The sequence below is a fragment of the Strix aluco genome, chromosome 8 (genome assembly GCF_031877795.1).
Source record: "Strix aluco isolate bStrAlu1 chromosome 8, bStrAlu1.hap1, whole genome shotgun sequence".
NCBI lineage: Eukaryota > Metazoa > Chordata > Aves > Strigiformes > Strigidae > Strix > Strix aluco.
Genome location: NC_133938.1, coordinates 26,155,714 through 26,169,076, shown reverse-complemented (window position 1 = coordinate 26,169,076; position 13,363 = coordinate 26,155,714). Strand labels below are relative to the sequence as shown.

The following is a 13,363-nucleotide window of genomic DNA, read 5'->3' as shown; positions in this document are numbered from 1 at the left end:
TGGGTTATATTTCATATTAAATATTCTATTAAATTCCCACTACACTTCTTCCCTCAGGAGAGGTTGAAAATTATTCTGTGACAGGTACATTCAATTACATGTTCGCAGGAAAAAGCACAGTTCCACAGTTGACTACCTCCAGGTTATTATAAGTGAAATTCAAGATTATCTTTATGGAACGGCCTAATGTTTCTTCTAATGTGTAGAACAAATGCCAGCTAAATCCCAACATGAATTCCTTCCTGAAATCAGCAAGAAAGCAAAAAAAGGAACCTCTTTAAAAGAAAACTCCTAATCCTGAAAAAAGCTTTATTGTATTTTCAAATTTTAAACAGATATGGTTGTTTTTTCAGTGGCAGAAATCTGAGAAGATAACACTGCTTTCTAGAATTCTCAGAGATTAGACTCTTGGAAGTAACTCCCCTGGGGTAGAAAAGGCTGAATGATACAAATACTCAGATAGGTATTGGCTTAATTTTTAAATCTGTATTAGTTGCTGAATAAATTATTATAAAGAGCAATGCAGATGAGTTATATCAGTTATTTGTTAAGAATCACCTTTCTCTTTGGAGAGATTAAAGAGACGATCCTCCTACATGACTTCCGGTGTAAATTCCTTCATACCTTCAAGTGATTGAGTACTTGGAGGGGGTGGGGGGTGGTGTGTTTGAGGAACTGTGTTTGACTGACGTGTTTTGATTAATGTCATTCATTATTAACTGGGAGAGAGGAATTTTTAGAAGTGGTGGAAGTATGTGGTAAGAGAAAGGCCTTGAAAGAAGAGTACACGGAGGTATAGTAAGGTAGTTGCTTATACTACCAGGCTGAACTTAGGAAGAAAACATATCTGTGCAATGGGTTCAAAGGGGGATAATTATTTTTGTTTACTTTTTTCCCCTTCAGTTGGTCAGGAGAACTACCATCACATTTACCATCTTTGCTCAAGGAACAGAAACAAATTCTAGCATTACTGGCAGTTTTGGAATTTTCTGTGCTGCTTTTTTAGAAGAAACAACAGGCACTCTGTTTCAATACCTTTAAAATTGAGACAGAAAAGACAGTGAAGAGAAATTTGGTCAAATGAAAGCTTAAAAATATTTGTTCCTTGAAAAATTTCAGATATTAAGAAAAATTATATCAAAGAGCCTTGCTTTCTAAATACACATGCTTTCCTTCAAACACAGTTTCTGTTGTTTGTCAAACTTACTTATCAACAGTATAAGTGAAACAAAATTAAAAAACAAATTGGTCAATATTTGCCTACTTAGCTCTCAGCAGGTCTTGATCTTTTAGTGCTGAGCCTTGCAGATAGATAACTCTTTGGGACCACATTGGGATTTGTAACACCCTTCGAACCTGAGCATCCATCTCAGTAGGACACAAAATAACGACATAATAGTCCTGTCAAAAACATAAGGGGGAATAGTCATGTTATTTTTTTATGTTACCATTTATTATTGCTAGATAATGAGTCAACAGAGACTCAGGATGTCAAAAATGTCTCTGATATTTCTCAAATTTAATTGACAAAAGTTATTTGCATACTTGTGTTTAAAATATTGAATTATTTAGTAAATATGACTGGGCAGTGGTCAACTGCTCACAAAAGACTCCTGGGTGGCAACTGAAGTCCATTTAGAAACATTTTTGTTTCCATATAAGCATAATTTCTTTTCAGAGACAACTTACATTTCTGTCATTCTAGCTGGAAAATGTAGGAAGTTTTCAACAATCAAAATGAAACTGTTTTCCCCCAAAATTTTTCCTTTACATTAACAGGCAGATCTAAACTCTGTTTCCTGTTCTACAGACAGTTCTTGTTAGGAAAAGTAAGGTTGTTCTGAAGCACACATGTGTGTACGTATGAAAAGGAGAGATAAATGGAATGTGAGAGGAGAGACTGAGAGTTTAGGACAGGCTTGTCATAGAACTCTTCCTTAGCACTGGCAGACTTTTGCAGAAAGCTTAGTGAATTGGATCCAGTGCATCATTTGTATCCTTCAGAGTCCCATTTCAACTGTGAAGGGAATGTATATAAGCTCTTTTAGGCTACGTAAGTAGTATTAGGACTTTTCTTCTTTGTCTCCAGTGTATCACAGAGCCCGACTTTCTTTAGACTAGTTAACTAAATTTTGGATTTCAATTTTTTCAATCCTTGCATCTATAAAGACCTGTATTTCTTTGTGCATTTGCTTATGCCTCTTATTACCTAATTCTTTTGGGGAATATTTTGGATTTGGGATTTGTCAAATTGCTGCTCAGCAATTTGAAGATTGTATTTTTGTGATTTTTTGCACTAGTTAATGAAGCACAGTACCACAGGTAACTTAGTAAAAGACATAGAGAAGATTTAGGAAAATAAATGGTCTGTAACAAAGCTAATGATAATGAATTCAAATTGCTATCTCATATAAATAAGCTTTTAAAGGATCAAAACAAGTCATATGACATGTTTGCATTAGCTAGAAAATATACATACACTAAGAAAATCTCGTGTGTAATCTTTCAAAGTCTTTGTCCTTTAAAGTATGTATATTTATTTCTTTATTTCAACAATTACAAAAGGATCTAATCTTCCTAACACTGGCAAATAACAAAGCAAAATGAGAAAACCAAAAGATGCTTTGACTTGTGAGAAGTTTTGGATCCAGTCCCAAAACAACAGGAAAAAATAATTAGAGTAGTTTTCATTTATTTTCTATTTTGGGGTGGAATGTAAGGAATTTGCAAGGAAATATCTGTTTCTAAAAGGACTGGCATAATTCAACAAGACAGTAATTCTATCTATTTAGTCTATTTACTTCAATTTAAAATGAATGTCTCCACACTGTATCTCAGCTTCTTATTGCAATTATAGATTCCCAATTCAGTCAGCTATTTCTAAATTCAGTTTTACAAATTAAAGACCCTTTCACAAGGCTATCTGCAAAAAATCAGTGGTTTGTTTTCTTTTTTTTTTCACTCTAAGTACCTGCAATCTGGGGTGAGCATAGAATTCATTTAAGAAATCCATAAGTAAGTCAATCTTCAGAGAGCTAACACACAGCACAACATGTTTTTCCGTCTGAGCTCTGTGTCGACTGTAGTTACCACCAGACTTTTGTCTCTCCATCCACAAATATGCCAGCTGTTCAAACTGCAAGAGACGGTAATTGTCAGTGAAATACAGACAAGTAGACATGCAGTACAATGGCATCATGACTTAACAACGTTGCCTTGTTCATCTCATGCCTCTATGAAGAGCTGCCCTTAGTCCACAACGTCTTTTTGTTTGTAAAAAGTTCACTAGTATGTGTGTGAGATGAATAATAGAGTGACTGAAAGACATGGCAGTAGAGCCAGTCTCTACCACACACAAATAGCAGGGTAAATCCATTAAAATATCATGAGATTACAGTAAATCTCAAGATTTTAGAAAAGAATGAAAGCTATACCTTGTTTCCTTTATGTATTTTGTACCTCTGAGCTCTCTTTTTCCAGTGCCATATGACATAAATGCTTCCCTCAAATGAAAGGTTAAATTTTCACACACTTAAGTGTATACTGTGAGTATAGATACTCAGACAGAAGCACCATTTTACTTAGGTTGGGCAATAACTCTTCTCAGAGACTTTATAATGTTCTGAAGGTGACCTTCTATATATACTGTCTTATCTGTCTTATAAATTTAGATACAACTTAAAATACACAGCAGCTGTTAATACAGCAAATTTGCCTTTGTCAGCAGAACAATATATACAGGCTAACAGTAAACATTGCTCTAGCAGTCCAAATCCTTTAGACTAAAGAGAATACTGCAACAATCAACATACAAACACCATTTTAAAGCTTCTTGTAAGTAATATGTGTTTAATACTGAGCTTGATTTGACCATATATCTGTGATAGCTGCTTTTTCTCATTCACATTCAACTGATGGAGAGACTGAATCGAGAATAATAACTGATTTCATATCATAGCAGGACAAAAGCTCAGGAGAGAATGTCTCCCACATTCTGTGTATGGAAAACTATATGAAGCCCCATTATCACTACAAAGCTGTAAAATAAAGTAGCTAATAATAGGTAAATTTAAGTGAAAGGGCAGTAGATTCCAGGTTATTCACTGGTAATGCAGAGCACTTATGCCTGAAGTGTATATCAGAACTACCTGAAAGATTAAATTTATATTTCCTAGGATATTCCAAATTTCTTAAACAAAGCATATTTTAGTTTTCACTAGAATATATATTTTGCTAAATATCCACTGAGTGGCAATATAATTGTGTTAGTGCATATGTCTGTGTATGCAGACATTAAGTATTTGGCTATAATTAACATGTTCAAATAATTTCAGGAAAATTAATGCTGAAAGCTTGAGCTTTCAGCCTCCCAAGGTTTCTGTGCTGTCTGCTCACAGTGAGCTTTAGTTCACTGTCAAAGAAGCAGAGTCTGGAAACTATGGCTGTGTGAATAACTTTGGAGCTTCATGGTCTAGCAGGTCTACTCTAAGCTTTGATAAGCATGCACAATGTCTCCCCACATCCCCTTTTTGTGTCACATCATCCGGGTGATCACCAAGTGTGGAACAATTAACATCTTGGCAGGGCTTCCCATTTAATCTCAGGGTTTCTGTCATCAAGCCTCACCTAATGAGCTGGGAAATGTTTGGTACAAATTTAATGAAACTGATTGACTCCTTGAAATACTTGGGTTTTCATAAATCAGCCTTTTCCCTTTGAAACTGTTAGAAGTCCTAAACTTAAATAGGCATCAAAAATTCCTAACTGTGCTGTTGGCTCTGTGTGTGCGTGTACGGACATACACAGCTGTGAACCCAATTTGCTTGAGTTGCAGGTTTAATGAGATTTTTTTTCAAGTTAGCACTGAGCTGTAAGAGTAAGAGAGGAAGTGGAGAGAACCAAGATTAGAAACAGGGAGAGCCTGCAGAGGAAATGCTATACTCATAAAGAAAGTGCTGGCTACTGTTGTTTTTTTTTAAATTGCTCCCTTAATAACAAACCCATATCTCAGGATGAAGGAAGGGCTCTGTGGTACATGACAGGAACAGAAAGCTTCCACCAGGACTTGGAAACTGTTATTAGTGCTCTGTTTTTTAGTATAAATCTACACTGTAGGAGAACTGACAAAGGAAAAAGGAAGAAAATACCCCAAGAGTGTAGGAGGTATAGAAGATGGTTATTTTTTCTGACAGTTTATATGCAGTAATAATTGTAACAATAAATTACTTCAATTATTATTCTTTTGTTTTAAAAACAATTCTAAAGAGAAAAAAAATCCACATTTACCTGTATGGGCAACACCACAAGAGCAACACAGATCATAATGACAACAAGCAGCTTTGAAGGCCATATCTTGGGCGTAACATCCCCAAAGCCCACAGTGGAAAATGTCACTATGCAGAAATAAAGGGAGTCAAAGAGAGTCAACCTGTTTCCTGCTCGTTCCAGATGCTGAATTCCACAAATACTATGTAGAAAAGAATGAATAAAGACATGAAAAATAAAAACTGTACTTAGGGTCAGTTCAAGTTTGATGATTATATGTGCAGAGAACTATTTTTTTTCAGAATTCATAAATTGCTTAGCAAAGACATTTTTTCAAAGGAGTAAAAATTAGTATCAAAGCAAAATGTGTTATTAATACAATTTTCAAATGTCATTTGTAATAAAAGAAACTCATTTTTTGATTATTTCAATATAAGACTCACAACTTTGTTGCTAGGTTTTGCTTAGTGGTTGTTGTGAGGGAGAGGTGGTATATAGAACATGATAGATTGATGCAATTCCTTTCTAAACCAGAACGAAACAGATGGTATATAGTTGCCACCATTCAGAATTTTTTATAAACATCTTTTAACTTTTTCAGGGCGAGTTTGCTGGTATGGCCAAGAAAATGTACATACTGCTTTCTTTAAATCTATTGCTCTTCATGGTGGTCTCTATCTCTTTCTGTGGTAAGAGTTACTAGCATGAACTAGTTATGAGAGTACGGGTTACATACTAGAAGGATAACGTTGGTACAAATGGGTACTGACTGTCTAGAATAAGCTGAATGTGAGAATTGCAGGCTATCGAACTGTCCGAGGAATTAAGTGTCCCAGGTCAGCCTTCAGGTAGAAAGTGGAAGATGCCACCTGGTATGATGATTCTGCTTGCTAAAGGTACAGAATAGAAATGTTAAGGCTTGGTTGTCTTTGATAGCAGAATGAATGAAGTTCATTCCTTCCAGTCTTACATTCCTGTGAACAAGTAAATAGTAGCCCAATTTAACTGTTAATTATTTCTCTTGTAATCGACACGATATGCTTTTCATTTTGAGAAGCAGTAGCAGAATCTGTCCACAGGCCTTACTGCTATTTCATATGTTGCAGATTTTAAAAATATTTCACTTTGAAAAAATATACAATAATAAAGAACTTCCCAAGCTTAAAATATGATCTTCTCTAATACAGTAGAATTATTTTGATCAGTTCAGGTTTTTAAATTATATTCACCTATACGAAGAAAATCAATGTGTGAACCACTCTGAATAGTGGTTTTTTTCCCCTTGGAATTAGCAAAATTATTTCTCCTCAGAGAATTAGAGAAATAATTGATAAATAATATTGTATTCCTTAGTAATTATTCTACAACATACCAAAGCTGATTTCTTCATATATGGTATCCAGATGGTAATAGTCACTCATTAATATCTGCCATGGTAAGATCTTTGCATCACCAGGGAGACCCTGTGTTTATAACAGCTTTAGCAGTTGTTCTTCTGTTCTCTGTTCTGTTCTCCAAAAATAATTTAGCTGTGGGCAGTGGCATTTCCAGAACATATGGATCAAATTCCCAGTTTCCTTTTCACAGTTCTAGCATTTGTAGTTTTCACACATTTCAAAATGTTCTAAAAAGGGTGGGGGTTTTTTTCCCCGTTGTTTGCATAAGTTTCATACTTCAGTCAGAACTGATACTTTTATATTCCTATCCAATTTGTCCCACATTTTTTACTGGAGTTGTACTCTAGATCTTCCATAATTTCACTATGTTCCCAGTTTTTCTTTTTCTTTCTTTTTTTCTTTTTTTTTTGACAAAAAGGATAATTGTATTTTTGTCCCTGAAAATATTAACAGAAGGACTGTAAGGGATTATGCTAATGAAGCTTTCCTTTGGTCTCACATAAGGAAGTTTTTCAGCTAAATCCTTTTCCAATGTTAATTTGAAATAATGGAGAATACTGCAGAGGCATCCAAGTATGGAAAAAGAAGCTATTTAAATATCATTATTCACATAAGTTATATGTAATTTTAAAAGCAGAATCGTGATGGATTTTTAATTCTTCATTGTTATTATTCCTGATCACCTTAGTCCATTTTCTTCTTTTTAGTTGTCTTTTGTGGGTACATCTCTAAAACACATAACCTTGACTTTAGGAATGAAGGTCACAAGGGCCAGGAAAGCAGCAATTACACAGAGCCAGTGATGTGGGTCCCACATAACAGGACTATTATACCACTCCACTAGGTGTGTTAAATATCTGCAGATGGGTTTGTATTGAAGCACAATGCATGATCCCATCATTGGCAGAAATGTATTTTTCCTGATGCTGGCGCATGTGAAATTGCTTGGTGTTTGTACATGCAAAAGGGTCAGTTTTACTCTTTGTATATGGTAGGGTGGATAAATTTGGTACCCTAGGGGTTTTTTTACATTTTCAAGGAATGAGAATTATTTCTTTACTTCTTGTTCTTTTTGTAAAACCTTAAAAAAAAAAATTAAGTTTGCTGGTAGGAAAACTCGAGTCTTGAGGAAGGAGATATTTTCTTTATTATTATTACTCTTCATGAGCTTTCCATAGCCAGCCCACCCAAACATACTTTAGCTTAACTGAAATAAATTAATATATCATGAACCATTTCAGCCTTTTCTAAGTGAACTGTAAAATTCCCATTGAATTTAGTGAGACCAAGATTTCATTTTATCAGCTGTACTCCCTTGTAGTCCTATATCTTCACATTTCTTGCAACCATCAAAATAATTTTGTGCCTGATCCAAAATGTTGTGGATTCAAGCTGTTGCTCATTGAACTCAGTGAGCATGAGCCAGAGCTTCTCAAATTTTGTTAACAATATTAAAGTCAGTAAGACACAGGAGCTATTTCCTCTTTGCTGAAGCAGAAATTCAGCTCTTCTAACAACTTGTTGGACAAATTTCTTTCCTCAAAATTACAAAAAGTAAAGATAGTAACATGAAATCTCTGAAGATTAGTCATGTTTAGTTTAGGTATCATTTGAACTTTTGAGAGTTCAATCTTCGTTTTACTGGAAGGTTTCTTTCTAATTCCAGGAATCTTTGTTTGTTTGAGTATTTTATGTGCCAAAACTAACTACTGTTTGTAAATAACATATCTCCACGTGTAGTACAGAAATAAATACCGTAGAGTGAAATAACCCCATAGACTAAAATAACCTGGCAAGTATTGTACATTGTCTATCCTTATTTATAATCAATTTTTTTATAATCTATTTTATATCAGCTTGTATTTTCATTTGTCAATGTTGTCATATATGTCTGATTTCTACAGTTTTATTTTTACTTTTAGAGAAAATTATTGTTTACAGGTACAACCTCTTGAGGTCTAAAATAATGCATCAGAGGCTGAAGCCAAAAGTTGGAGATGCTTAGGTGTCTTCAGGATTAGGTAGCAACTAACAGCATTGTTTTCTTTGGACTTTAATTTTGAGCTTCAACTTGTAGAATTACTTTGTTGTGTTTTAAGTACCTAGCTACAGAGACTAGCTAATGAATATGTTGACATCAATGGGGATTAATTTTGTCGGATTCAGTGAGATTCTGTGGCTCAGTGCTTATATACTACAGAAGTTACATCGGAACTAACTCACAAATATAGTAATTCTGCATATTAAGTAAGTGTTCCCAGTAGTTTCTCACACCCAAAACTCTTTAAAGTTTCCACATATCCCACCACAGAATGGTGATATCAGAACAAATTACAAATTAAATTATGATTATTTGATTGTTCTGTACTGCCAATTGCTGTTTGTATTATTTTAAAATTTTCTGATGCTACTGTCACAGATCTTTTTTTTTCTTTATGAGAAAAACTGAAACGAATCATCAGTCAGCAAACTTATTGATAGACCATCAACTATAGCAAATACCTATAGGTAAAATTAAAATACAGTGAAATACTGAAGAAGACCATTTTAATTTTCCAGAAAATACACGGGCAGGCATTTGAGACATATTTTACCACTACAATGGCTGTAACTATCCACTTAAGAAAATGAAGATTTGGAGGAGTTCATTCAAAATGTTTAAAGAAACTTCCTCAATCTTTACACCAAAATAAAATGTGGCTACAGAACAGTTCATACTTCAGTCTCACTCTGGGAGGCATGCCTGAAATTGACAAAAGGTGCTCACTATTTGCCAAAGATATTAATATTAAGCTAGTGCCAGTCTTAAATCCTTGAAATGAAAGTGATGTTAGGACTAATGCTGTATCTGGACAATGCCCTGCTTTGTACCGAGGCAAACAGTTTTTCATACTCGAAGTTGTCTCTGTGGGGTGTTCTGTCTCCTCTAGCACACTGATGTAGAGCCAGTTTTGTCCTATATTTTAAAATTAGACATTATTAGAAAAGCAATTCTCAGTGCTTGTAGAATGAGTAGATACAGAATCATGAAACGCTCGATTTACACTTCACAGAAGTCTGTGTTGAATACTGACATAACTGGAGCGACATTAAAGTGGCTTTTTTTTTCATTCACTGTATCACCTACATAATGGAACTACTGTATGTTGACTTCTGAATGATAATACATGTCTTCTAAATTTTAATTATCTTTTTCCTATGAGACACTATTGAGTTGTTTAGTCTGGTACTACAAAAGGTGAAGCTGTTGCTAGCCACTGTACCCATGACCTAAAAACCTAATGCTTTGTGACAGAACCTCTGATTCTTGTGTAAATAATGAAGAAGAGGCAAAGAAGAAGAGCAAGGGATGAACAGAAACTACAGCAAGTAAATGTGTGAAGAGACAATCAGAAAATACTCTGACCAATAATAAAATATCTATCCTGTCCAAATGCCCTGAAGCTGAGGTTTTAAGTTGCTGAAAACCACATGCTTCAATTTTTTCGAAGCCCTGTGATGCTTTCTCAGGTCTTTTATATAACCTGGTTTTTTTCTAAAAAGCAATTTTCCATAAACAGCATTAAAATAGGAAAAAAAAAACCAAACCACCCAAAAAAACCCCAAGTTTAAGTAGATGTGCAATTTCTGAAATGTTAAAATGGCAGAATCTGGTAGAATATGTTATGTATAAGATAGCAAATTTAAGAATTACAATGAGAAGTTCAAGTTTGCACCTTTCATTCCATACAGAAGGCTTTAAAGCTGTGGGAATAACTGAATTCCTGGACGTAGAAATGATTAACTGCATACAACACAGTGAAAGGCATGAGGGAGAAATGCTGATTGGAAAGAACATGAAGGTTGTTATGTCTTTTAAGTCAAGTCAGTAGAGAAATATACTTGCTATTCGTAGTTGGTAGCAAATGATCCTACGGATGCAGTAGATCATGCTGAAATGTATTCACTGACAGGACCAAAAAAAGCTACTGCTGGACATTGTGGCTTCTTAATATTCAAGGACAAAATTAATGTTGTAACAACTATCACACGTATTTTTGCAACTCTAATGCCACTTCATCAGACAGTCCAATGTAAATCTTTCTATTTTTCCTGAATATTTTCTTTACAGAGACTGGCATATGTTCATACAACACTCTCCCCTTTTTTCAGAATCACAGTAGGAAAGGGAAAGACTCAGATAACTTCAACAGCCTTTGAATCAAGCTCTTCGGTTCTGTGGGACTTTGAATACAAGCTGAGGTAAGGGTGCAGAACTCTTTCTTTCACTACACAGTAATCCCACCATGTCAGAAATGAATTCTGAACTTCAGCTGGAAATTTCACCTTTTTCTGTATTCCAATTCTGTCTTTATCCTGAATGATGGTGTTTAAAGATATCATTATTGCTTACCCACATTATCTAATGTAAGCATCTTCCTTCCCCAAAGATCAGTATATTATATGCAGCTAATGGGTGCAAAAGCTCAACTTATAAAAATAAACTTCCACTAGTAAGCCATGTGACTTCCCGAAAGCGCAGAACATCTTGTTAAGCAGAATAGGATATTATGAAATGACCAAGTGTATATAAATATTTGTTGAAACTGATTGAGAACCTTTCTACTCCTGCTGCTGCGTTTTGTGAAATGAGAAGTGGAGCTGCAATAACACAACTCTGGTCATTGAGACTGAACAAGTAGAGTCCCATTGTGGGCAGCATTCAGCTCAGTGTATTTCTATAAAAAGGTCTGTGCACACTTCAGTCTCTAAGTCCAAAGAACTATCTCTATTTTTGTATGTTTTCAGTCTGCCCCAGAGCTTTGATGGTAAACAAAGTAAATCTTGGCATTCCAACTTCAGTGCATCAATACTGTTGCAGCTAAGAGCCTGCTGGAGTCTGATGTTTTGAACTGCTCACCCAAGGAGTCAGTAACTATTCAGGAAATAGAATCATGCAGTCAGTACTTCAACCACCAGATACTCTTCACCTGCAGAGTGTTACAGAATTAGGAAATATTACATACCTATCCTTTCTCAGGAAGAATAATTAAGTCATCTATTTATAATATTCAGAAATTATATGTGTGGTGCTGGAAAATTCAAATGCAAACTTCTAATTTAATACACCTGATATGTTATGCTTTGGAACATCATGCTTAATGTTTTTTGCAATAGTTTTGAAACACTCTTAAGGGTGTAAGAGTTGTTATGCAAACCACCCACACTCCCCCAATCAAATTGAATTAACAATTAGAAGATTCATTATCCGAGTATTTGTTAAATGTGCATAAGAAGCAACTAACCCAGCATGTAGAATCAGAATAGGAACTGGAGACAGAGACATTGATTATGACCAGGTAATCATATATTTCATTTCCTAGTGACAGAACACAGTCCACAGTTGTCCTCTTAGCATAAATAATAAAAAGTAAGAAAACTCCTTATAAATATGAAGAAAACCTAAAAAATGCAAACTAGCTCTAGGACTGTGTTTGGGTATCTGTCGGAACATAAGTTTGTTTTGAGGTAAGTCATGGAAAATTGTATTTCCAAAATTATATTTCCAGTTTCCGAAGCCTGGTATTGTACCACTACCACATAGAAGTTGTTTTATTGTGTAGTTGTCAGATTTTAAACATGCTAAACTTGGATTTTAATCATCAGATTTGTTAAAAAAACTTGAATCACAGAAGGTTGGCCAAGAGAAGCCAATAATAATAAGGAATTGGAAACTCAATCTTTTAAAACTCTGAGATCAGTTTATATCTACTATGGAAGCACCACTTTTAATCTTTTTTATTATTTGCTCCTTTTTGAAGGAAGTAATCATTATTGATTAGATTGCTACTGGAGATATGGAAGATCCAGCTTCATATTCATCCTCTATGACTGTGAATTCAAACCCATATCCTGTTCCTTTCCTCTTTATAATAGTGACAGAGAGAGATGGTAAGAAGAGGCAAAAAGATTCTCAAGTTGGATGGATAAAGTTTCCAAAAGGATTGACACAGAAAAAAATGGCCAATTGGATTAGGCAAAAGACTCCTCTAATTCAGTGTCCTGCTTCTACTGAGAGAAGTAACAGATTTTTAATGAAAGAATAAACAAAAACATTATGCAAAGATTCTCCCCTGAAATACTCTGCCTGTATTAAAAGAACTTGTAGTAATAATTCAGTGTGCATACCTTACTTGTGCTCAAGAGCAGGCTTTCTCTGATGGAAGGTGAATCAGCTCTGAGTACATCCTAGCCTAGGTACACTTCAGTCTCATTACAAACATTTATTTGTTGTAAACAAGCCTGCAGTTCCTGACCTTGAAGCATCCTCTCTAATATTTACATACCTTCTGTACCAAAGCTGTCTACATTAAGAGTGTTTCCAGATCTCACTGAAACGTGTTATATCTTTCAATGCCTGCAAAATCCAAGAGGCCAGTATTCCTTTATGGCAGCTTATTAGATTTATGCAGCGGCTTGTGTGCATCTGTATTGGTAGAACACCTTAGCTTCGGTCTATTCAGATAGTTTATCCACATCGTATCTAGTTTACTAAATTTTTGATTCCCATATAAGCTAGGCCATGGAATTAAATACCTGTCTAGGAGAAGAGCTGATTCAATACAGTTTTACAAATGCTCAAGACAAGATTAGTCTTAGATGATTTACAACCTTACAACTGTTACAGTATTATGATATAGTCTACAAGTTACCAACAACTG

General features: G+C 34.9%; 1 protein-coding gene across 4 annotated transcripts in view; it reads right to left on the bottom strand.

Moving 5' to 3' along the window:
- The window catches only part of KCNT2 (potassium sodium-activated channel subfamily T member 2), a 152,377-nt gene that overhangs the window by 68,795 nt on the left and 70,219 nt on the right, over positions 1-13,363 (bottom strand). For all 4 annotated transcript variants that reach the window (XM_074831661.1, XM_074831662.1, XM_074831663.1 and 1 more), the window contains 3 exons: positions 5,287-5,467; positions 2,972-3,136; positions 1,265-1,401 (listed from right to left, as the gene is read on the bottom strand). In XM_074831661.1, the coding sequence (XP_074687762.1) occupies positions 1,265-1,401; positions 2,972-3,136; positions 5,287-5,467 (483 nt within the window). The remainder of the gene's footprint in view (positions 1-1,264; positions 1,402-2,971; positions 3,137-5,286; positions 5,468-13,363) is intronic.